The 26963-nt window shown below is 41.3% G+C and overlaps 1 protein-coding gene across 5 annotated transcripts in view; it reads left to right on the top strand.

Annotated features, from left to right (window-relative positions):
• Kcnk2 (potassium two pore domain channel subfamily K member 2) overlaps positions 1-26963 on the top strand; it is a 159973-nt gene that overhangs the window by 40724 nt on the left and 92286 nt on the right. For 2 of the 5 annotated variants that reach the window (XM_048357687.1, XM_048357689.1), the window contains one exon: positions 22478-22788. In XM_048357687.1, coding sequence (XP_048213644.1) covers positions 22478-22788 — 311 coding nt within the window. Of the gene's footprint in view, positions 1-19422; positions 19495-19529; positions 19676-22477; positions 22789-26963 lie in introns of those variants that run through there. The other 3 variants (XM_048357690.1, XM_048357686.1, XM_048357691.1) reach the window with 3 other exon arrangements.

Raw genomic sequence — 26963 nt, 5'->3', positions numbered from 1 at the left:
TGGAAGCCACAGACACAGATAAGAGCCTGCGCTTTAATTTAAAGAGAAGAGATAAATGCTGGTAGCAAACAAAGGCACTTGACATGTGCTTTGGTTTGAACGCTTTTTCTAAATTTTTTTTAAGTTCACCACTTCGGCTCAATGGGATACGAAGAAGGCATACATTGAGCTCACGAACCAAACATGATGAATGTCCAGCTCATCCCTTAGCCAGAGATTATATCTGCTACTGACATGTAGGGCTATTGACACAATCTTTACCACGATAATTATGTGTTGGGTACTAGTCTAAGAAGTGAAAGATGAGACCCTGCTTTGTGGGTCTTAGGCTTGCTGGGTTTGCTCACATGGCTGGTGCTCTGTCTCTTGATCCATGCCTCCAGTCCTGAGTTTTTCCTGATTATTTTCCAAATGAAGTGTAATGGATGTTTCTATCTAGTCTAATCTTGAACCATCACTCTCAGGATCTTAGCCTCCTGAGTACTATGATTAAAGGCCTGAACCACCAGTGCCTAGCTAGATCTTGCTTTTAATAAAACATAGATATATCATAAAAACCACTGAAGTCAAACAATATAAACAGGATAAGAATGAAAGAACAACAAACTTGGGGCTAGAAGAATTCTTACTAAAGAGAAAAAGAAGAAGTTAGTATGTAGAGGTCAAAAGGAGGTAATACTCAATCCTAGAAGAAGTTTTGAAGATGATGTCAACTAGGTTTGGGTCACTATGAGAGAAGCACTTGTGCAAAGCAATTGAAGCATGGGAGTTTATCCTGATTGGGGGGACAATCTGTAATGGTAAGGTTGAGAACAAGATTGCGTACAGCAAGGTAAAGTACAAAGCTGAGGAAACTTGCAGTGGAAAACTCTTCTTCTGCCTGTTAGTGGCTTACCTTTTATCCTGAAGGTTGTGGGAAGCAACTTAGAGGTTTCTCTTGCGACATCCATAGTCCAACCACAGTGAAGCCACAGGGTAACAGATAGATCTGACAGAGGGAGGCAGGGGGCAGCAACAGCCACAGCTGCAGTAATCTAGTTGAATATAGGATCATGTAATCGGCCATCTTGCTACATCAGTCCCCATCCACATTAACGTGTATTGGCTATGAGATACTTCTGTGTCTTCAAGGAAAAAAATCATTAAATCAGCATCAAATACACCTGTGTTATCAGAAACTCACCCACCAACAAGTCCCATGTCATGTAGGCTGGTCTTGTGAAGGTGCAGTCCCCAGAGCAGAACACTTTTGATTAGGAGAGTAGAGGAGGCTGATGATAATACATGCCACACTCTCCTTCTTTGCCTGTATAGAATGCCATACCTTGGGTCCTGGGATACATTAGAACCCAGGAAGCTAGAGGCCAAATGGACATGGAGAGAGAATGCAAAGAAGTAGAGCCAGTTAAAAAGATTCTCCCTCAGAACATTTTCAAGGGAAACAAAGTTAACAGCTGGTTAGATCTACAAAGGTCAGAGTGGAAAGGCGACCAGAGACATGAGGCATGGAGTGTTTCTGTCAAGTGTGATGGATGAATTTCTCTGGGTAGCATTCTAAAGTACAGCAAGTAACACCATGTGTGGGGAGGTGTGAGAGTGTGTCTAATGGGGAAAAAAATCATTGTTATCTCTCAGGTAAAATATTTTGCATTTTTAAGATGTAATCAACCTCAGCTCTGTAGAGTCACACGTGGCTGGTGTGACAGAGAGAAATAGAGAAAATGAGACTCTGAAGGAATCATTTCAGCGCAAATACCATGGTTACCTGAAACATCTGAAATATTTTGATGATTGAGATTGTGGTAACTGTGGTGCTTTGGATAACTGCCCCTGTTCTTTGTGGATGTGAGTGTGTGTACGTGCACATGTGTATTTAATAATGGATGTAACCAAAGAAAATAAGCAAGTGCATAACTGGGTCTCACAGAGTGCAGGAAATACAGAAATTCTGTGCATCGCCTTGGTGATGAACCTGTAGAATGCAGTGTCTAGAGCTCTGTTCGCTTCCCTGGGTGATTCCTACAGGCCTGGGCTTGCTCAGGATTTCCTGGGCAGCTGGTCACTCAAGCTCAGAGCAGCTCCAGGAAAGAGGCAGAGAGCACAGAAATTACGGCTTGATGATATGCAACAGCTAGAATGGGTCCAGGAAGAAAAGCATAGTATTACTTAAGAATACAATCTTCAGGGGGTTTTCATAAGGGCCTCTGTTTTCCTTAAACCTCCAGACCATACTTCATTGATGACAAATAGTCAAATACTAAGCTAAAGTCTATCTCTGGTCATTACATTATTTGCACTTAAGTTCCTTTGTAAATTCAAACAGTCTAAATTCTACCCTCCCACTCTTGCCAATTCCTGCCCTCCATACATTCTTCTTATTTCTGTTTTGGGTGAAATGCTACAGTGTGGTGGTTTTACCTCTTTTTTGTCAAACAGATGAGATTATTATTTGACATGAGACATCTTTGGAAATGAAAGATGATATTAAATTTAAAATGTTTAGGTATTTCATTATACCATGGATTTAACATAGTTTTAAAATAAGTTAGATATGATATGATCAAAGAGTTGTAAGCTTACCCAAGCAGGTTTATATAAACACAGCAAATATTTTTAAGACTTCCATGTAAAGCATCCTATGAAAATGTAATCAGATTTTTTAAGGGCAATCACAATTTGTAGAAGCCATGTAATAAATCCTCTTACAAAGCCAGTTGTTGCTATCTGTTTGATTTGTTTCCAAAGTTTGGATTTTGCATAAAGATGTCTTTAGGTATTATTCATACCTGCAAACCAGAAGTTGAAGAGAAACTCCTATTCTGAAATTTCCCCCCCAAAATATTTTTCTCTTTTTTTCCTGAAAGAAAGATAGAGAAATAGGATAAAGGAGAAGAAAGAAGGAAGTAGGAAGGAGTAAGGAGATAGAGGAAGGAGAAAAAGAACAAGAGAAGGAAGAGAAAGAAGATGAGAAGAAATTCATGAGTAGAGTAGCACAAAATATCTTGCTGGAACATTCAGAGCCTCAGAACCAAAGCTTATTCCTTAATAGTGACCATCTAATTACTGACTAGATGTAAATTACAACTTCTTAATGTTTTATGTTCACACTTAATGAGTGTTAATTGCCCAAGAGTCAAGCAGTTAAAGGGAAATTGTGTAGGCAGATGACTTTAGAAACTTACTCAGCTATTCAGTTAGTGAATGGTTCTTGCTGCTTTGTTACAAATACTGTATTTGCTGGCAAAATTTGAACTTCTTGCCTCAACTGTCTGTGTACTGATTTTGTCTGACTATGAATGTTTAATGTCTTTGAAAGAAATTTGTAGAAAAGGAAGGGTATCTCTTTTGAAATTCAAAAAAAGGAATGCCTACTTCCTTTTTGTCAATGTCCCCAAGCAAGTGTGAATTTTTTGATAGTTGTTATTGGATTCTCTGTGTGCATATGTGTGTGTGTATGTGTGTGTGTGTGTGTGTGTGTGTGTGTTGTACTAAGGATTGAACTGAGGGCCTTGTGCTTGCTTGCTAGGCAAGCGTTTACCACTTGAGCCACAACCCCAGTCCTTTTGATTTCATTTTTGTTTTATCAGATAGTCTGGTGCTGGTGCCTAGCCTGGCCTAGAGCCATGATCTTCTTATCTCCACCTCTTGAGTGTCTGGGATTAATGATGTGAGCCAATGAGTCTGACCCTCCTAGACTGTTTCTGGTGAGTATCTGCGGGCCAGTGTACATAGTTCAAGTCTTGCCTGTCATTTCTGAGCTCAGGTCCTAATTCAGAGACAAGGAGGAGTTACCTTTGATAACAATGGTGGATTGGTAGACATGATGTAGGCAGTCTGATAGCGTCAAAGGATATGGAAGAGATTCTTTTTCCCATTTCTCTTTGCCTCACATTTGTGGACTCTATTTTTATTTTTCAAATTTCATGCCAAGGAGTAGATATAAGAAAATACAACTTTTTACTCCAAATCCGATCAGAGAGTATGTGTCAGTCTGTTTGCTTCTGTCAGTCTGTATGTTTCAATGTGGATAAATCTTGATAACATAAAATATATATTATGGGCCAATTTATATAAACTTTAAAATACTTTATACAATATGCATATGTCAGAAAAACAGATTTATACTGACAAGGAAGATACCACCAACTTGAAGTGCTTATTTGAAGGGAGGGGACAAAAAGGAACAGAGGTGGGTTGGGCTGTATTGGGACTGTGGTTATATGCCTTCTTTATGAAAGAAGAAAATCTAACTGGAACATATTTCACACAAGGTAGTAGATTTAATCCAGATTTACACCTTTTTTCATTTATTTTCTATACTTCTCAAAAAAAAAAAGTAACCCGATGTTTTCCAGTTTCATCCACAGGGCTTCAAAGGACAGGATTTCATGATTTTCCTTGATGAGTGAATAATACTTTACTATGTCCATACACTATGTTTTCTTCATTAATGCATCACTGATTTGCATGTCAGTCTCTGGGTCTCTTGAAATAGCTGAGCTCATTTCAACAAGCTTTTGCTGAGGATGTACCATAGCTAGACTTTGAGAGTAACAGGCATCCCTATCCCAAGCAACTTAACTGGCAAGAAGTAAAGAGGGAGGTTAACAGATGCCTTCAGTACTAAGTTGTAATCAAACCCCTGTTTCTAAGTAGAATGATCAGCTATGATAATAGAATGATCAACTATGATAATTCTGAGAAAATTTTGGGGAAGTCTAGGGCAGATTTAATGACAAAATGTTATACTTGTTGAATTAAAAAATTACTTTTGTTGTTAGTATTTCAAGTAATTGTAAACAAAGGAGCCTCAAAAGGCTCTTAAATTTCAACTGGGTAATTGTCCCACGCAACTCATTTGAGTGTTTATATGTAGTGCTGGGGACCGAACCAGAGGCCTTGGACATAGTAGGCAAGTACTCTGTTACTAACTACTCCCCCAGCCCTCGTAAAATTGGCTTGAATGAATATTTATTGTATGTCTTACTGGATGTTCCCTATGTTACATTATGTTCACTTTAATTAAAACCTAGTGGTCAAATCTTTACTGTTCTCTCTCTCTCTCTCTCTCTCTCTCTCTCTCTCTCTCTCTCTCTCTCTTTAACAATGCTCCCCTCTAAGTCTGTCATTAATTTTTTTCATGGAAAGTTTGTCTTTCCAACTAGGTAACTAGTTCTACTGAGGTATCTTTCACCCACTTTCTGGAAGTTGTATGTAAGTGTAGTCCTAGGTAAACAACAACAATGGTTTTATTTTTATTAAATAGCCACCAGGTGTTCAGGGAATATAGCATATATCCAATACTAGTGATCAGGAACAGCACAGAAGAAACCTGCAGTTTAAGGACTACATTGTGAGAACTAGGCATTCGCAGCCACACTGGATTGAAAACCACATATGAAAATGGTGCTAATGACAACCACCATTGCAGTCAAATAAATAGATGACTAACAAACAAATAAATAAACCACTACTGTTAATTACTGAGAACATTGGCAAAGCAGTTTGGAATCCGAACAATGCACTCTTGGCGTTCCTTCTTGAGAAAAATATTAATGGAAAACATTAAACAAGCTTTTATCGTTCCATCCAACTTTCATCCAAAGAAAAACCTCCAGAAAATTTAGTATTCCACTGTTGGGGGTGAATGCACAACAGAAAAGGAAGGAACAAAAAGATCATCCATTCTATTAATAGCTACCTTTGGTGGCTAGCAGATTTTTGCCAGTTGTTGAAAATAGAACAGTAAATATTTGCCATCTCTGTTTTAATTAAAATGAGCATAATGTGATATAGGGTGATAAGCATAAGAGAGCTCCCAGATAAATCTGCAAACAGAAACCAGTACAATGTATGAGTCACAGAATACCTATAACACCTGTTGGTTTAGCAGCCCTTACCCTTTCTGGGGCCCTTATTGTGTTTAGATGTAATTTGCATACATTGGTCCTCTTAGTAACCAGCAACAGTTTTACAAAAATCCTGATGTGAGAAAAATAAAGGGTTTAATCTGGTCATGAAAACCATTTTGGCAACAATGACAGGAAGCGAAAAATCAAGCAAATCTGGACACCCTGAAAACAACCATAATCAATAAGGATAGTCAACACAATTGAAAGGAACACTTGAAGCTAAGAAGTCCAAAGTCTTGGGTCACAGCCAAAGGGAAATCTGAACAGATGCCCAGTAGAGATCCATGGGATCACTGTGTGGGCAAGGGTAAAGAGAGCATTAAGGTCTGTTTCTAGGTTCCTAGTGTAGTCTCAGGAATCTCCTATCATCAGCTTTGCATACTAAATTGGCTTTCACCATCTGCAGACATGGGTCAAGTGAATGAACAATTGCCAGCTGCTTTACCCATCCACTCATGGCTGGTTGCATTCTGGTAAGTACTTCTCCTATACTAGGAGGTACGGGTGAGACTCCTTGTCCTAGAAAGAGCTGCCTAAGTTAGAGCTCCTCTGTTTTCTAGAACAGAGGGACTGGAATTTAGCTCCATTTTTGTCACCTGGATGGTCTGAGTTTATACTGAATTATAATTCTTTATTTGGTTTCTACAGCCCAGTATTCAGGTGCTTGCTGGAGCAAGCTCCTGAACACAATTTGCATTGTCTTTTTTGTTCTCATTTCTTATCTCAGGCCCATCTTCATTCCCCCGACATGTTTTAACAATAACGTTCGAAATGACTAAGATTGAGTTCTTCCTATATTTCAGGCACTGTTATAGATACCTTTTCAAGTATTACCTCTTTTCGTCATCATAAGTAAGGTTCAGATGATTTTCACACATACCCCTTTCAGAGATGAGGAAATCAAGGCACAGCTGGCAATTGGCTGTCCTGGATTTAAATCCAGACTTTGTACAGAATTCACAAGTAGGGTGTGCTGACTTTCATGCAAAACTAAACTCTTAGAAGTGCTTAGGATAATGAAGGGGATGGAAACAAATATGTCTTGAGATTTGAGGTACCAGAAGTAATTACTAGATTTGGGACACAAGTTCTGGGGCCCAGGGAAGTTCTTGGGCTCATCAGAAAAAGAATTTAAATTCAAGGTTAGACACAGGAGAGACAGAACAAGAGTAGGTTTATTAATACAAAGCAAAGCTGAGTTAAAGTACACTTTCCAGATGGGAGCATCGGCAGGCTCAAGAAGAAGCAGCTGTGCTGAGAGCCCCACGATCTCAAGCATTTATTGAGGTCTGTCAACAAGGCCATGGCCAATTGTCGCAAAGCAGTGATGTGTTATGAACTCCCAAGGCTGGCTTTCTACATTTACCCCTCTTGCATGTTGAATGGGAAAAATTTTGGCTTTGGATGGTTAGGCCAGGACTTTTGTTTTCCTTTGGCTATGGGGGTGGAGGGGTGTATGTATGGTGGAGCAGGTTAGCAAGCCCTTGCTGTATGTGACTTTGTTTTGAACTCTGCGTCCAAGCCATCATTCTCAGATATCAAGTTTCCTTAATTCTCTTCCTCAACTCCTATGTCATTGCCTTAAATAACTTACTTAATTTTTTTAAATGATAAACATCATGGAAACCTTTAGAGGTCTTTGAGAGCTGATTTTGTGAGTGTTGAGGTAATGGTGGTGTTTTTTTACATGTATTCAATACATGTTTGAATATTTACCAGGCATATTTAGAAATCAAGGAGTTCAGGTGAGATAATCCCACCCCATGGGCTTTTAGTCTATTAGAGGAAATAATTACAAGTATAAAGTATACTATTAGCATATCTCAGCAAAGCATAAATAGTGATTGGATTTATCAGAACAATAGAGATGTTTTCATAAGGATTATACTCAGAACATGTGACCAATCAGTTATTTTGAATATATGAATTACCTTAATTTAATTAAAAATGTTTAATGATATGTCTTATCTCTAATGTATAAAAGAGATTTCACAGGAACTTGGGGTCAAGCTAAACTTTCCTCATCAAGTCTTATTCTAATCTCAATCACAGCTAATCAGGATTGTAGTATTGGAGTTTTTGTGCTGGCTTTCAACCACTTTCCTGATGGGCATTTTGACACTCCTTAAGTATATTTACATAATTAGCCATGATAGTTAGAGTGTAATATTGACAAGTCTCCTGGTTCCCGAAGTCTGAGAGAAGCTCGTGACAACTCTAAATCAACATTTTGCCCTCCGCTATTACCTCATCATGCCCATTATCAAAGAGGCAGGTGTGCTAACGATGGAGGAAACAGTCTATATTTTGAGTGGCAGCTTAGGAAAGGTCAGTGTGCCTTCTGTATTATCAAGCCTTAAAACACTTCACACGTGATTTCCAAGCTGATTGTTGAATCAACATAAGAGCGTTCCATGCTAACCCTCATCAGATGGGTATGGGAACTGGCTCCTTCCATTCTAGCTATGGCGTTCCCTCTGAAGCCTCTAGCAGTATGGCAGAGCTGAGCAGACATTAAGCAGAAATATGGGAGAAAATATTTAACTAAGGCCATTTCATCAGAAGTGAGTAGCCACGTCTCATAGGAGAGAAAGAGCCCACCCCATTCTTTCAGAGAAAGGAGATGAACAGGAGAATCTGCAGAAAGTGTAAGTTTGTTGAAAATGGCAGCTCAGTTTATGATTGGGCACAGAATTTTGGGTGGGTTGTTTCTGTCTGATGTCGGAGGAAGGGGAAACTGATGTCATGTAAGATGGATCCTATAGGCAGTGATTGGTATCATTTGGATCTTGAACATCTTCCAGAAATGCTTGTACTAAAAACAGGGTCACTACCTTGGTGCTATTTGGGAGTTGGCAGAACTTGTGTGATATAGATATTAGATCACTAGAGGTATAGCCTCCAAGGAGATAGGGGTATTTAACCCCTTTCTTATTTCTCTTTTGCTTCTGGGCCATGAGGTGAATAAATTTTATCTGCCATGTGCTCTTGCCAATGGACTTTGGCTTCTCCAAAGAAATAGGTTCCAGGAATCATTGACTGAAACCCCACAAAAAGTAAGCCAATAGATCCCTTCCACCCTTGTTTCTAATAAATTGATTGATCTCAGGCATTTCCTACAATAATGGAAAGGTCATAAATGCAGTGGTCTAGCAGGGAGAGAAAGAATTAGTGAAACTGGTGGGCAGGGTTAAGTCTCAAGTGATGTGAAGGAGAGAGGACTTGCATGATCAAGTCCTGTCCTGATCATGAATTTTGCTTAACAATGAGTTTTCAAAGTAATATGGTAAAATACTGTTTATTAGTGAATACTTTGTAGGTTGTTCTGCTGCTCTTTGGACACTCTAAATTTTGTGCCAGAGGGAAGAGCCTTCTCAGCATAAACCTTGCATGCATGTAATTGAAATGAGCTGTTTCCGTGCATACTATGGCTCAGCGAACAGAATCCGTACATTTTATCATGGATGTTTCCTATCTCGGGGCATCTTAATTGAGAGGCTGTTATCACTGACTTCAGGATCAGATTCTGTCTGCAGAAACTTTTTTTTGCTATTAACCATGCTTATTTTAAAAATTGATTTACTTGGGCTGGGGATATGGCCTAGTGGCAAGAGTGCCTGCCTCATACACATGAGGCCCTGGGTTCGATTCCCCAGCACCACATATACAGAAAATGGCTAGAAGTGGCGCTGTGGCTCAAGTGCCAGAGTGTTAGCCTTGAGCAAAAAGAAGCCAGGGACAGTGCTCAGGCCCTGAGTCCAAGCCCCAGGACTGGCTGAAAAAAATAAATTGATTTACTTGTCCCTATTCAAAAACTGGATTTCCCCCCTAAAATAATATGTACATATAGCTTCTCTTGAAAAATGTAAAGTTCTCATATCCCAGATTATGATAATAGACAAATAGAGCTGACTGGAATAATTTTTGCAATTCTCTGTACCCAGTCAATGTTCATATGCTACCTGCTAGGTGCTATAGACTTTGAGATTTGGAGCACTGGTTCTTTCAATCACATTACACTGTTCATTCATTTAATAGGTATTGATATTTGTACTTACTATGTGTAGGATATTGTGCTGAAGGGTAAGATGGCAATGTCCTTTCTATTTTAGAAATTATTTTGGCCTTATGGGCAATGTTGCTGGGTGAATTGTATCCTCTCATTCTCTTTCTCTCTGTGTGTGTGTGTGTGTGTGTGTGTGTGTGTGTGTGTGTGTGTGTTGAACTCTTAAACCAGTGCCCCAGAATGTGACATGTAACTTTATTGGGAAACTTTGTCTTGGCAGAGGTAATTAAGTTCAGATGATTCATAATCCAGTATCCTTTTAAAAGGGAGGAATTTGAACACAGACGTGGACCATTCAGAGGGAAAGTGGTGTGAAGTCACGTAGGCTGAAGGCAGCCACAGTGCTGGAGTAGTGAATGTATCCCCCGAGCTCAGGAATGCCAAGGATTGATTGTCAGCCAGCTACCCAAGCTGGAAGAAGCAAGGGGGACTTCACCTCTAAGTCCTGTGAGAAAGAATGCCCTGCCAAGGCCTTCATTTCTATCCTCTGGTTTCCAGAAGGAGACCACATATTTCTGTTGTTTCTAGACACTCAAGTAATAGGAAATAAATGCTTTCAAGAAGCATGTTGACTCAGTTTGCATAAGAACTTAATATTCGTGGAGCAAGGAAGGGAAGGAAGGGAAAGTGGGAAGTGCCCTGTGAGCAGATGCTGGCCTGGCAGGGCTGACCTCCCTGGAAGGTCACATGGGGCTTTTCTGAAGAAGGTGTGTTTTAGCTGAGATCTGATGCTTATGCTGAATTCTTGTTATGAAGAAGGCAGGCAGAGTCAAGGATAGTTTATGTGAAGGCTTTTGGAAGTCAGGGCATATTAAAGACACCAAAATTCAGCCAGAGGCTAAACCACAGAGGGAAAATTAGGGAGCCTTGTGAAGTGAGCCCTTCAGAGCAGGACATATTGACTTTGCTATGTTACCTTTTGGGAAGTGACTTAACTTCTTCTATGAACATAAAAGAAGGATTTTCCTCGCATAGTTCTTATAAGGATTCAATGAAAGTGTAGTATGTGAAAAAGGAGTTTAAATGAATACCTGGCTAGCAGTAAGTCCTTGATAGATGTCACCAGATAGATGTTACTTTAATAGATGGTCCTCTTCTTATTGTTCTTAATAGGATACTCTTGCCCTTGGGATACCATTGACATTGTGGTATGCATCCTCAAGGCAATGGGGAATAAGTGCATGGTTTTGGTTAGGGCCTCTACACAACAGGATTTGATTCTTACATGATCCACATGGCTGCTGTATGGAAAATGGACAGTCAGTCAGTGAAGAAGAGGCCATAGGTAGTGAAAGACCCTAGGGAGTAGTGACCTCCAAGGTGATGGTGGCCCCCTGCCTTTGTCAACTTGCAGATGCTGGGAAATTCTGCATCCATATTAACAAATTTTATAATTCAACGGAAAGCCTTTTTTTCTGTATTTTAAAGTTTTCTTCTAGAACAAATATGGCCTGGGGTGATACATGGATTTTTCATCTTGATTTTTTTTTTAACTTAGCAAGTAGCCTTGGGCAAGCCCTGCATGTACTCTTCAATCAGAAACTCAAAAAGGCCCAAGAAGACACTGAACCTTATAGCTATTGTGGAGTCAGCATCTATGGTTTCTGAAAACATTAAAAATGATTTTAGAAGATTTCAAATGTTTACATTCTCTATTGGCTTTTTATTGCCTTTTATGCCTAGTGATCTCATTTCAGAAGGGAAATTAGATTGATTTACTCTTGTACAAATCCATGGTCAGTACTATGAGGATTTGGAGTCTTAGGTGAAAGAAAAATGCTGGGTTGGCAAACATTCTCAACAAAAAGTCTTCAATAAAGTACTGGCTATGCCAGAAAGATATTTGGTAATGAAGGTAATGAATTCTTCAAGAAACATTGAAAATACTCTAATTCTCTTTGGATTTATGTTTAATTTTTTAAGTGTATCACATTTGATATGACCAGCTTGCTTAATATTGGCAGGCTTAAACAATTATCTAATAAATTTACTGTCATTGGTAGATTGACCCATAATACTAGACATAGAAAATGTTGAAGTCTAGATATGTCTCTTCTAGATATTTCCTTTCTTGTAATGGTTTATTATGATACCCAGCCGGGAAAGGAGAAAGGAAATCTCAGAGTACTGTTTCCTGTCTGTAAATCATTCCAATTCTAATGGTTTCTAAGCTGATTTGAACAGAATTCACTTTATAAGAGTTTCTTTCCTTGACAATACTCCTTTTGATCATCTTATTCCCTATTGGGGAAAATTATATATAAAGATACTAGGTTATTTAATAATTAACATTTGTTGGATGTACATTAACTAAAAGCACTGTATTCTGTACAGTAAGTAGGTGTTTGCACTTACATAAGTTCTCAAAAAGAGATCATACTGAACTAAGAGCTACCATTATAAAGAAGAGGCCCACTTGCATTGAAAACTTACCTTCATATTTTTGTGTGTTTGTCTTAAAATGGGCAAATATATCAAGCCATTGAAAAAAATATTTCAGTGTTGCATGTTTTAGGCTAACTGTTCATTTCTATATTGTATAGTGGTTAGTTTTAATGAATTTTGTGGCTCTATGAAAAAAATGTCACTTTTGGTTTGGGGACTGAGACACTTGAATTTGAAATGCTCTCAGTAACTCCATGATGATGCTTTACCAAATACAGATATAGCTTCATTAGCTTCTTTAGTATGTTAGTTCTATGGTGACAAGCATTATTTGATGATTTTTCTTCCCAAGTATATATTCCCAAATTCTGGAAAAAAATGTCTTTCTGGTTTCTACTATGTACTTAATTATTATCAAGTAGATAAATATATGTGTTGTGTCATCATGGTAGAAAACTCCATAGATGGTGTCGCAAGTTGAAAAAAATTGAATTTCATACATTGTAGATTGGGAGTCAACTTTTACCTATAACCATGTGTACTGTGATTTGCCAAATGTGCTGTCTTCTAGCATTTATTTTTTAAATGTATTATTATTATTATTAACCACTGCTGAAACTGTCTCTATAGCTGTGAGCTTTCAGAGCAGACTGAGCCTGGATCCTGCCTCTTGGTCCAGCAGTTCTTAAAACTAGTACCTGGACCACCAGAAGTAGCATCACCTGGGCACTTGTTACTCATGCCAACCAGCAGGTCCCACCCACAACATAAGGCATCAGAAACTCTGAATGTGGGGCTGGGAATATGGCCTAGTGGTAGAGTCCTTGCCTTGCATGCATGAAGCCCTGGGTTCGTTTCCTCAGCACCACATATATAGAAAAAACCAGAAGTGGCGCTGTGGCTCAAGTGGCAAAGTGCTAGCCTTGAGGGAAAAGAAGCCAGGGATAGTGCTCAAGCCCTGAGTCCAAGCCCCAGGACTAGCAAAAAAAAAACTGCAGAAAAAGAAAAGAAAAAAAGCTCTGAATGTGGTCTCAGCAGTTGGAAGTATAGAAAGCCTTCCAAGGGACTCTGGAAGGGTAAGGGCGATGCTGTGGTGCTTGAGTCTGTCCTGGTCTACCTTGTGGTTCCTTTTTCCATTTTTTCCCCAGTGATTTCCCATGTCCCTGCTGAATCGAGTTTTGAAGATCTGAAAGCCTTAATTTGGACTTGGAGGAATTCCCTTCTTTAAGTACTTGGTATAACTCAGGTCGGATGTGAATTTTTTTGTGCTTGGAGTTGGAGGCTTAGATGCTGTATTGGTTATGTTTCACGGAGCAGCACAATTACCTCCAACAGTCTTCACTCTGAGCCGCCTAGAGCTTCCAGCTCTTCTGTTGGAGAGGCTCTTTCCTTACATCATGCTCCTTCCTAATGCATAGTGCTTAGTGCTGTGCTGGGTTTAATACCCCTTCTTTAGGAAGCCATCTATTAGTGTCCAACACCAAATATTGTTGGTGCTCATTTTGAATGGCACTTACCAGCATTGTAATTGAATACCTGCCGAGTCTAGACCATAAGGCTTCTGAAGGCCTTGTACACACACAGAACTGCAGTTTGGTGTGTAATTGACACTCAGTAAATCAAAATTCCTGCTTGGCAGGTAATAGACACTCCATAAATATTGGGTGAATGTGACGTATTCTTCTCAATCTTCCTCTTCTGTGATGATGTTACCTAAAAGATTAGGGAAAAAGGACACATTTCATGAGCTGGAATTTTTCTGGAATTTTACTCCTGTTTCCTAGTTCTTAGAGTTAGGCTAAACAGAGAGGGAACACAACTCTTTGGGGAATCTGTGATATTAAACACATATATGCTGCTATTGTTTGGATGTTGAATGTTCCCCCACGGTATGTACATAAAAGGCTCAGCTTCCAGAGTGGCTGTATTTGGAGGTGGTGAGTACCTTTAAGAGGTGGAGCTTTAGTGGGAAGACTTGAATGTGAATGCAGAAGGTATCCACCCACCCCCCACCCCCAAGTTGTGAGAACTTGGCCCCTCTACTCGTTCTCTTTGCCTCTTTGCTTATGATAGAAATGGTTTTGCTTTGCTATATTCTCCCTCTGTGATGCGCTGTCCTGGTCAGAGTCCCAAGAATGGGACCACATGAGTTTGGACTTGGGACTTCCAGAACTGTGAACCAGAGTGAAGCTTTCCTTTTTTATAAGTTAGTTGTTCCAAGTATTTCATTATAGTAATGCAAAGCTGGCTGTTATTATAGATGCTGCCTCACTTTGATTCTTACCCATAATCTCTTGTGAGTTCAGTGAATTATTCCTGCGTTGTAGATTAGGAAACAGATGGGCCGAATGATAATGTGACTCCCTCAAACTAACACAAATCAGAAGTGGTAAAACTCTGTGGGAGACCCATGGGCTCTTCAGACATGATTGGAGTAATGTAAAAAGACAAACATGCTCATTTAAGAACATATAATTTTATTGTTATTATTCAGGTGCAGATGGGTTACCATTTATTAAGTCAGGCAATGAGTACATTTCTTTGGTGGACAGTGCCACCTCTTCCTTTGCTTTTTCCTCCAGTTTTTCCCTTCCATCCCTGCCCACAGATTACTTAGGTTATTTCCCATCTAGTGTATACTGAATATCATGATTACATTTGCTCACCTTCCTACCTCCCTTTCTACATGATTCTTTCTGCCCCCCCAACACACACACACACACACACACACACACACACACACACACACACACACACACACACCCCAAATGCAAAAATAAAACACCACCCCACAACCACCACCACCACCAACCACAAAACCCATGTTTTGGGCTGGGAGTATGGCCTAGTGGTAGAGTGCTTGCCTTGTATCCATGAAGCCCTGGGTTTGATTCCTCAGCACCACATATATAGGAAAAGCCAGAAGTGGCTCTGTGGCTCAAGTGGTAGAGTGCTAGCCTTGAGCAAATAAAGAAGCCAGGGACAGTGTTCAGGCCCTGAGTACAAGCCCCAGGACTGGCACCCCCCCCAAAAAAATGTTACCATTTCATGGTATTTTAAATGTTCAGAAGAGTTACCCTTTTGGGTTCCTCCCTTAAGGTTGCCCTCCTTTAGCTGACTGTGTGTGAATGCCTGGAGTCCTGTATAGGTCATCATGTCCAGTTATATTTTAGATCTAGCTTCCACATATGAGAGGAAACATGAACCATTTGTCTCTCTGAGCTTGAGGCTTACCTCACTTAACAGGATTTGTTTTAGGTCCAATCATTTCCCTGCAAATGACATAATATTATTCTTTCTAGTGGATGAGTAAAATTCCATTGTGTATATGTACCACATTTTTGATCCACTCATCTATTTCAGGATGTTTGGGCTGTTAAATATGATCTTTTTCTAAAGTTTGATAGTATTTTACTATGGCATTTTGACTAGGTCAAAAAGCAAAATAAACAGGAAAGTGAAGTTCTGTTGAGTTCATACGAAGAGGTGGAGCAGAGAAATGGATGCAAAAACACTAGAATGAGTATAGATTTAGGAGTGCTAATTATTATTATTATATATTTTAGACATTTGTGCCCATTAATGTAAAGTTAAGAGACCTGAGTAGTTGCAGTAGTTCTGCAAAATGGGAGAAAAAGAATTCACCTAAGCTCTCTCTCTACTACTGATGAGATTTGTGTGTATCCAGTAATTTGGGCATAAATTAAACAGGATAAACCATCCCATTTCCTTGTTTCTCCACTTTCAATGATACACAAACGAAGCTACTTCCTTTTCCCTTCTTATTTCAAACACTTACTATGCATTTGGCTACATGAGGCTTTCTTTTGGGAGGACAGTGCAAGGGGCTGTAGTGGCTGTCATGGAAAGTGGGACTCTCTAGTCAGCATGGGGGTTGGTTTCTTGGTTCTTTCATAATATTTGTGAGGGTTATCCTGTAGCTCATTGGAGTGATCCATGCTATTACAGTTTGGAATTTCTTTACTTATTTTACACTCTCTGTAAACTCTATTCACTCCCCACCCCTACCCCCATATACAAGACGTCTAGGGAAGGATGACTTCATTGCAGCAATAGGGAAAAAGGCAATTCAACATTTGCGACTAATGAGTCTCAGGCAAGAAAAGTACCACACATGTGAATGCAGATACACAGAGGAGCATGTCACCGGGATCCAGGGCAAGGCCAGGCAATGTGCAGCTACAGGAAGCCCAGGTGGAGGAAAAAATACCAGCAAGTGGTTGGACAAAATGGAAAAAGTAAAAAGAGGATTCAAAGTCTGTGGAGGGTAGAAAAATGATTTTTAAAGATGGCAGACATATGTAATTTCCCATATATCTTTGCTGCCCTGTTTCCAAATATTTGTAAGGATACCAGGTGAACCATAATGCCAGTTATTTGTGGGCAAACATACTTTCCTTCAGATGTTTGCCCCACACTTATTTAGTACTGGTCATTACTATGGCTATTAAGGTGCACAGAGAGATGTGGTTATATGCTCACGGAGCTTACAAGAGGCACAATATGATGTGACAGACACAAAGGCAAGTCAAGCTGACCAGGAAAACAAATGGAAAGACACTCGACAAGCCAAGTCCATGGCCATATCCACTAGTGTAGAAGTTTCTGTGTCACCTGCCCTAAGTTCTAATTCCCAGGTCTTGAAAGCATCATGGATCTAGATGTTTTATAGATGCAATTATCATCTATGACCTATTGATGATAAGGGAGGAAAATGAGTCTAGATTACAGCCAGTATGTAACCTAGAGTATGTTCAATGTCTGAGCAAAACGCACGCATGACATTCTGAAAACAAAGAAATCAGCCTCAACTACGAGGCATCCAGTCTTGCCGGAGTTTCCAGCCTGCCAGAACTGCTCTCCAAATTTCAGAAAGATCTGCCAGTCCTCATAACTGTATAAACCCAGCTCCTTAAAATAGTTTATCATGTTTGTGGGTATGTGTGTATGTGCATGTGTGTTCTATTTGTCTAAAGGCCTTAGCAATGCAAGGTGTGAGGAGTGTGTGTGTGTGTGTGTGTGTGTGTGTGTGTGTGTTTTGGGGAAAATTGTGAGGCAGGGTGACTGGCCAGGAAGGCCTGGAATGAAAAAGAGAAATTAGACTGTGAAGCACATTGCATGCGACCTAGAGATTTCGGAAGGATTAGAGTCATATTTTAGAATGGACTTAGGTAACTACTGACAGCAGAAGTGAAAGAAAACTTTAAATGCAAGCAAGATGAATATTAGAATGCATCCGGGCCGAATCTATTCTGGAATCTTAAAAAATAAAAATCTTAAAAAATCATTAATGAAGCTAGGAAAATTGAGAGGAGGGGCTGAGCTGGGAGGGACCGAGGATGATCAATCAATCATGATGCATTGGACTTATAACATGATTTGTTGAATGGTAATCTTTTTGTACAACTGAAGGCAATAAAATATAAATAACAAAAACACTGACGGTGGGGACAGTCTTGCCAAAAGTTTCCAAGGTTCTTTCCACAGCCTCATCTATAGCTTTCCTAGGAAGCCCCAGTAATGCCTAAGCACACACGGGAGGGTCGGGAGGGGAGGGGATTGCAGCTGGGAAAGTGGAAAGGAAGAGGAAGTTTACGGATCCACTGAAGTTCTGTCTCATCATGTATATTCAGAGGATTCGCCAGTTACCAGGGTAGCCCCAAATGTCTCTTTCTTTCCATCCTGCCTGAATTCCTTTCCACATCCCTTAAGCCAAGAGTTGAGTTACCCTCTTTAAAATGGGGCGTGCGGGGGGTGGGGGGCGCGGATATCTCTAGCCTGTCAAAATGGGATCTTGAAAACTGAGTGATAAGGGGCAGGAAGGAACAAATTTAAGTTGAGATCACCCCCTCCTCCCCACCCCAAGTCTCGCCTGTGTAGCTCACAGGCAAGCATTGAACAACCTTGGTCTCCACAAAAGCAGTCTGGCCTGGAAAACAACACCATCGGTTTCTTTATTCCCGCAGCATCTCTATTTGTCTTTACCCCGGTTTTGCCTTCCACATCCTTTCTGGTCCCGGGGCCCAAGTAACGCACCCCTGGAAGGTGAGGTGTGGGCTGTGGCTGAGGACTCTCACCCTTCCCCAGGTGCAGACTGCGCTACAGTTCCCTCCGCCCCCCCTCACCCCCCCCCCCCGCTTCCAGGGGTGTCGCGGTGCCAGTGGGGGCTCCTTACCATCTTGGTGTGGGGCTGGGGCACATGCGGACCTGCGGGATTCTGGGGGGATTCCCGCTCCAGCTCTGGGGAAGACATCCCCATCCCGCAACCCTACCTGGAAGGAGGTGAGCTCGATGGATGGAGTCCAGGGAGTGGGAAGTGTGAGAGGTGCTCTGGGAGGAGGAGGTAGCAGCAGGTGACCTAAGGAGCTGTGCCTCTACGGGCGAGGGGGACCCCGAGAGACTGGCAGGGGATGCCAGCGGGGTGAGGGCTGGGCTAGGAGGGGGTGCGGGGAGGCGAGCGGGCGCAGGCGGGGAGACGTGGGGGGGGGGGAGCGGAGGGAGGCGAGGGGGAGGGAGTTCCGAAAGGAGGGAACCGCGCCGGTGGGAGGCTGCCGGGCAAGCAGCAGACGCGGTTGGAGCTGCGGGCGCCAACATCGTGCCACACCCCCGCCGCGGGGCACCCAGGCTTTGGCCAGGGGTTGGGGGAGAAACACAAAGACATGCGAAGAGGGGCCGACGGAGGCTCGCGCACAAAGACGCCGGGGCGCACAGCCGCCAGGGCTGCACCGATCACCCCCACACCGCCCGGCACCGCAGCCCGGCCCGCGCGGAGCCCCGGGCGCAGCGCACGGCGGCGGCCACCGTTGCCGGCTGGTGCGGGACCCGGGTCGCCCGCGCTGCTCTCCGGGTGACCCGGGCCCGGCTTGTAGGCGCACGCTCTGGTGCGCGGGTGGGGGGCGGTGGCGCTAGGAGCCCCAACTTGGCCTCTGCCTCGCCCTCTGCCCAGCCCGCTGGTGTCCCCTCCTTCTCGGGATTTCGTTTCTTCTCACGCTTCCCCCCCCCCCCCGCCACCCCCTCCTGCGTCCAGCCCTGCTCTCCCCACCTTGTAAAACAAAGCCGGGGAAAATGCCTGCCCGTGCAGCTGGGAGCGCGCAGCCCGTCTCTGAATAAGTGAGTACAATGGCGTGTTTGTAGAAAAAAAAAAAGAAAGAAAAAGAAAGAAAAAGAAAAAAAAAAAAGGAAAAAGGAAAACCATTCAAGTCCGTCTTTATTCAAAAAAACCCCACTGTGAATGCTGCATGCCTCATGCTTCCCAGCGCCTCGCAGGAGAGACCCGGCTATAGAGCAGGAGGTGAGACCCCTGTCCCCCTCTCGCCGGCCGCGCGCGCGCCAGCCCCTGGCCGCCTCGGGAGGGCCAGCGGACCGTCCCCAATCTTCCCTTTCCTTCCGTCTAACGCATCGGGTCAGAATCTGGATGTGAGCATGGATCTATCCCCAGTCCTCCCCTGGTTGCTCGCCTCCCTCCCACCCTGCTGGCGCCTTTTTCTTCTTCTTTTGCCTGGGTTCTGGGTTTGGGACACCTCAGGGAGGGGAGGGGGGTCATCCTTGGAGAGGAGCCCACAGGCAGGTTGCTCGGTGACCCTGGTCACACTTGTTGCCTATTGCATGGTGGCATTGGTGTTGTAGAAAGCTCGGTGTTGTTGCTGTTCACTGGTCAGTGTGGCCAGATTGAAGACAGGTGAGGGCAGAGACCCGGATTCAGAGGAGAGGGCTGTGGGTGGAGGAGGGGAGGGGTCAATGATGGATCACAGGTCGGTAGCTCTGAGCGCGGAAAGATAGAGGTTCCCATATTAGATCAAGAGAAAAGATTTGTCTTGTGGTGGTGGTGGTGGTGGTAGAGGTGGTGTGTGTGTGTGTGTGTGTGTGTGTGTGTGTGTGTGTGTGTGTGTGAACAGCTTCTGCCTATTCTGTCTGCCAAATTTGCATTCTGTATAATTCAGCTAATTAAAAAATAAGACAACAGCTCTTAAGAATCAAACTCCTTCAGGATCTATATACACTTAATACACACATACTTTTGATCTGAAAAAAAAATTATATCTGTCCTCTTTTCCCCAAAGCATCCAGTGACGATATCTTAATGGGATTTCAGGTTAAGGTTTGGTAGCCTCAAGGTAAACAGTCGTAGTGTTTTTCAATTCTGCAGACTAGAAACCACTGATGTGAAAAATCAGAAACAGCAGAGCACAGCTATACGGACAGAAGCTTGCAGAGACAATGTGGAGCTTTTCAGTGTTTTCCTCCTATTCCAAAATGGCTAAATTTTATTTTTTCACCAAGCAGGTGGAGGAGGGGCTGTTGGCAAGCCTGCGAGAGGACAGCTAGAACTTCTATTAGGAAAGTGGTTGTTTATAGAAAATTACGACTTTAAACACATGCTCAGTGCTAATTTTGAATGAAGTTCCAGTCCTAAAATATTTTAAAGGTGTCTCCTCATTTGTGGGTTTGTAGAGAGAACAGGTGTATGCATCAGGAGGGAAACGTACATACCTGTAGGTAGGGTGAAACTTAGGAGATGGCTGCAATGCGCTACAGGTATGTGGAGTCTCCCCTGGGGAGCTCCTGGCCTTGTCTGATTCCATCTCTTCCCAGTCAGAGCTATTCTGAGATTGCTGGTGGAAGAGCCTCTGTCATCTGTCATCATATTACAGCAATACTTTTGTCTAGTTCTCCAAATAGCTTTGTTTGGAAAGCATTTGTTGATAGGCAATGGAATTTGTGCTTTATGAACTCAAAGTATGGTGGTAGCCTGCAGATTAACTCAGTGTTAGGCAAGAAGGTAGGGTGGGTGGGTAGCCATAGGCAAATCAATACATTTTATCAGCATCTTAGCCTCAGGTAATGAGGGTATCTAGACACAGTTTCATGAAGACATCTACCTACCTAAGTGTTGCCATTTTCTGAAACCTATTTATAGACATGACAGCAAATTTACTTAAAATTAGAGACTTTAAATTGATTGGTTCTGCATAAATGAGTACTTTTTGAAGTCTTATTTTTTATTTTTTTTTCCAGCCATTCTATGAATTCATTTTTTTTGGTTCAGTTTTGCCTTTCCAATCAAATGATCTGTGGTAGATGACTTATTTTCCCCTTAGCAAGTGGACGTCTAGTAGACTTTTATTTTCTAAAAAGAAATCCATTAAAGATATTTTTGAAGAGCCGAGATAAATAATAAATGGGTTTCACCTCAGAGAATCTGGGAATTTGTAAGAAAACACATAAATACACTGTAATGGAACAATTAGCTTTGTACAGAGCAAGACAGGTCTAAGGTGTGAACCCAGATTTTAATTTTCATGTTTCTTGAGGTTTCTTGTTGAAATGAAAGAAGTTTGCCTTTTCTTAGCTGTAGCTAGGGTTGTACCATCAGAGTTAACAATTACTTTTTTTTTTTAACATGATAAAGATGAAATAACAATGCTTCTTAGTGAGCTCTCTGTGGAAGGTAGGCAATAAAAAAAGATAAGCAAAAACTTTATGATTGGACCCAAGGGTTGATTTGTACCATGATTTCTTGGAAAATAATGAATGATTTCTTTCAAGCTGTACTGGTTTGATCACAAAATCTCTTGTGGTTCAGTGAGACTAAATTCTTTACTATAGTACATACTAAAATTAATTACATACACATATATGTACAGGTATGATGCTTGTGATATAGAGGTAGGAAAATCCATGAGCTATCTTCAGGCTCATTCATGTATCTTGCTCAATACCCTCAAGTCTTAGGAGTTCAGGACATCTTTCTTGACTTAATAAGTAGACAAATATAACTTTAAAAATTCATGAGGGACCACCCCCCTCCACTGTTTCATTTTTAGTTTCTCGAAATTCTTGATTGGACTCCCTTTTTCCTCCCTTCTACCTGGATCTCCAATAGCAGCAGAGAACCAAGGCTCTGCCCCCTTTCTCTTGAACCCATATATATGGCCTGTGCGTGTTATTTAGACAGAGCACTCTGGGTTTAGGTTCCAGACCTACCAGGCAAAAGGTATTCAGCCAATCCCTGACACACCACTCCTGAAGAAGCAGCCCAACCCATTTGTCCCCCATCTTCTCCAACCTAACCCTCATTCTCTGTTGTTGTCAGTGGCGGCACCTGACTTGCTGGATCCTAAATCTGCCGCTCAGAACTCCAAACCGAGGCTCTCATTTTCTACGAAACCCACAGTGCTTGCTTCCCGGGTGGAGAGTGACACAGCCATTAATGTTATGAAATGGAAGACGGTCTCCACGATTTTCCTGGTGGTTGTCCTCTACCTGATCATCGGAGCCACCGTGTTCAAAGCACTGGAGCAGCCTCAGGAGATTTCACAGAGGACCACCATTGTGATCCAGAAGCAAACATTCATATCTCAGCACTCCTGTGTCAATTCCACCGAGCTGGACGAACTCATCCAGGTAATGGCTCCAGAGGAGTGATGACTCCCTTTCCCCTTATGGGGAAAGAAAGGGAAGGGAAAGAGGGCAGTGCCTATGCAGTGCATTCCTGATAGCTTCTAGGAGACCTGTGCTGCCTTCTTACACTCTTTAACACACACCTCTGTTGCCTTTCTGCGTGGTCTCTTTAATTTCTTCTACCATCGTATGGCCTCCTTCTTCACTCCTCCTCCCCTTGTTCCTTCTCAGTCTCACTACTCCTGTTCTCTTCTGTCTTCCCTCTGTTTTTTCCTGTGTTAGAGCTGCCATTGGACACTAGTGGACAGGAGGATGCTCTACTGGTGCTCTAATGGTTAGGATGACCATTGCCCCCTGAGAAGTTTTGTGCGATAAGTCAATGGACAGCAAAAGAGTTTTAACCTTGGCAGTGACCATCAGTCATAATGTAGAAAAGATGGACTTGTGGCATGAACCTCTAGAGATGGGTTACCCCTTGTGGTTAACTTATTTAAGCTCGCCAAGGTATAACTGTGCTTTGGAGAGGTGTGCGTTATTTTTGTAAACTCCAACTGAAAGCAGGTTATGTCTATACAGAAAAATAGGCTTATTGAATAAAAATGAATTTAGTTTTAATTTATACTAGCTGAACAACATCTTTTGGGGACAATGTTTACCTTTGAAGGGTAAGCTCCAAATGATTTATGTCTGTCTTCTCAGAGAGATAGTGGTGTTTGTGTGGCAAAGTTCCTCTACATAAAACAATGAATTGATTCAGCTGAGAATTGAAGTTGAGGTGAAAGACTTACACTTTTCTCACAAAGAAGGACCTGACTGGTTGCTGAACACATTTTAAGTGGACAATAATTTATTTTCCTATACAATCTACTTTTCTTGCCTAGCTTAATTCAGATTAGACTGAACATTACCTATGATGAAAGCTATCAGCTGAGCTATACTTTCTTCCTGTTTTATGTTTGTTTTATACATCTGAATGAATTGAAATAGTAGACTTAGGGAATAATTCTTATGGACTTTAATCCTAGTTTTTGCTCTTGGAAGTTTAATTTCATTTTGCCATTAGGAATCCCTCAAGCCTCCTTTTAGCTTTTTAATTTTCTGGGCAGACTCCTCTACTGTTTTTTCCTCTTCTACTTGGAACTCCAATAGGAGTAGGGCAAAAGCCCAGCCCCTTCTTGAAATGCTTATATCTCCACTGTTCATAGCCCTCTCACTATCTACTATACTTATGCAAGTTCTTTCCAAGCTTTACTAAAAACCATCAGAACTGGCATTGTCTGACTTGTTTACGTTCTACCACATTTCTGCACCCCACCTATTTGACTTATTAAACTTTTGCTAATGTTTATTTTATTTTTAACTGATACATTGACAAAACATTGGGAAATGCGGTTCACATGTGTATATACTAAATTCTCCACTATTCTTAAGATAATGGTGACATTCTCAGTATTGACAATGAAATGGATATAATCACAGCTAACTCTTTCCATGATCATTTTTACTTCACTTTTCCTTTGTGCCATATAATTCTGAGATGATACTAGAAATTTTTTTTCAGAATTCCTGCTGCCTTTAGTTTTAGCATAAGAGCTATTGGTTTTCTTTCTGGAGGAAGCAGGGAGCAGTTGTGAAAACCAAACCCTAGGATTTGATAGGTTATACTGGAGGATATATGTATTGAACAGGTCATGTTAAGCCCTAAATGATCTCTCTGAAACAAGGAAAGAATACCTATCAAGTAGTGTTGTTGAACATAAAGGGATAATCCACATAAAGCAAGGAATTGTTCAAACGCGGTATGTGTGTTTTCATCACCCATATCCTTTTATTGGACATTTGATTCAAGTAGTTGCATCACCAGCACCTGGAGTGAAATAATTAGTCTTAGACAGGAGGAAAAATGTAGAATTTCAGGACAATGCTGGAGGAAACTGAGTTTTTACTTGCCAGTTGTACCCAAATTTATTCAAAATTCTAAGAATGACTTGAAAGTCATTACAGTTAAGAACCCATCTTCTGGTGACTCCTGATCTTCTTTTACATTTATTTTTATTTTTATGCTACTAATGACATAGCTTCATGGATCAAGAGCACCATATAAATAGGGAGCAAGGCAAATGATACAATAATTATTTATTAGAGTTATTCATATACCTCTCATAAATTTCCTCATGTGTTTCAGTAATTATTTCTTAAAGTTAATTAATATAGTTCCCATGCATTTCTAGTGTTTTCCTCACACCTATTTCCCCATTTTATCATTGAGTAAACCTTATTATTAGGTATATCAGGTCACAGCATTAAAAGGTCAGGAAGCAGCTGGGTACCAGTGGCTCACACCTATAATCCTAGCTACTCAAGAGCCTGAGATCTGAGGATCACGGTTTGAAGCCAGCTTGGGCAGAAAATCTCCATGGGACTTGTATCTCCAATTAACCACACCAAAACCACACAAAAAGTGGAACTGTGGTTCAAAGTGGTAGATTGTTATCCTTGAGCAAAAGAGCTCAAGGACAAGTACCCAGGCCTCGAGTTCAAGCCCCACAACTGACAAAAAAAATAGAAAACAAAAAACAAAATCAGGGTTTGTACTGGGCATTGGTGGATTACTATTGAGGATCACATTCTGAAAGTCAAGGTTCGAAGCCACCGCAGGCAGGAAAGTCCATTGTACGCTGATCTTCAACTAACTACCAAAACATCTCCAAGTAGATTGGAGGTGTGGCTCAGTTGATAGCCATCTAATAAGTGAAAGCCTCAGGTACTGAATTCGAGTCCTGGTCTCCAACAAAAATAAAAAACAAAAAAGATCTGGAAGCTAAGAGAGACAAGCCAGGGGACTTACCCAGCAAGCACTAATAGGATGATAATTCTGGTCACCAGAATTTCTCTTTTTGTTATTGTTGTTGTTTAATTATGATTCTTAAGTTGTTGTAGGAAAAATTTCAATGTAACATATGGGTTTTTGAGTACAATTGATCTATGTCACCTCTACCAGAATTTGGGTTTGGCTTTAGTTATAGGTTTGGCCACTGTTCCTGAGCTTTACCTTCCTTCTGTGCTAAGAGGGGAAATAACAAGATTGGTTAAGCAGTTGATAGATCCCTGTGTTGTTAGAGCAGGAATCATTGCTTCCTGTTGTGCAGAGTAGGGAAGAGGAGAAGTGATTATAAAGATCACAGGCCAATGTCTAGTACAGTGACTCTCATCTGTTCTCAGATCCCAGGTTATTAATTACCACTCTGAGTGGATTATAGTCACCCGATTTCATGCTGTGGTGGGGTTGCTTGGGAAAGAGGAGGAGATTAAGGCATACGAAGGCCACAGCTGTTTCTGTGACAGAAGCCAATGTGGTGTCTTTAACCTCAGCCCTTCAAATTAAGATTGAGGAGGGGGTGGTAACTTTGCTAGGCTTAAGTATTTGGAGAAGTGTGGTTTTCAATTTCTATTATATTAAAGTTAATGTGGTGTCTCTACAGCAGCACAGAGAAAGACATTTTTAAGTTTTAAGACTCTAATACATATATACCACGGTTATAAATAAATTTAATGAGCATTTAGTACATGTGGGACATTGTTCTAATCCTCTATGTGTGTTACCTTATTTAATTCTCTTAAAAAACTTCATGAGGCAGGTGCCTTATTATCTGCATTCACTTTTGGTGGAAACTGAGTCAAAGGAGTCTTAATTTTAGTTAACAGACTCTAGAGTTTACGCCTCTAGCTCCTGCATTTATTGCCTTTACCAACGTTAATAAACATTGCTGGGAGCTAACACCTGTAATCCTAGCCATTTAGGAGGCTGAGATCTCAGGATCATGATTCAAAGGTAGCCTGGGCAGAAAAGTCCACGAGACTCTTTATCTCCAAATAGCCAAAAGCTGGAAGGAAAGCTGTGGCTCAAGTGGTAGAGTGACAGCTTTGGGTGAAAAATCCAAGTGACAGCATAAGGTAGTTGAAGGTCTAGTAACACACACACACACACACACACACACACAATAAACACTTTTATAAAGTTCTCTAGTACATGTCTTAGTGTATATAATGAATAGTAACTATAGTTTTCTTTCCCAAGGGATTTATATTGTGTATCTCTGGATGGAGAACATATAACCTGTATTTTACAATTATACATAACCTGTGTTTTGCAATTGTTCTTGGACAGCAGGTTTATA

This window comes from Perognathus longimembris, chromosome 11, assembly GCF_023159225.1.
Source record: "Perognathus longimembris pacificus isolate PPM17 chromosome 11, ASM2315922v1, whole genome shotgun sequence".
NCBI classification, from domain to species: Eukaryota; Metazoa; Chordata; class Mammalia; order Rodentia; family Heteromyidae; genus Perognathus; species Perognathus longimembris.
This window is presented reverse-complemented; position numbering and strand designations above follow the sequence as displayed.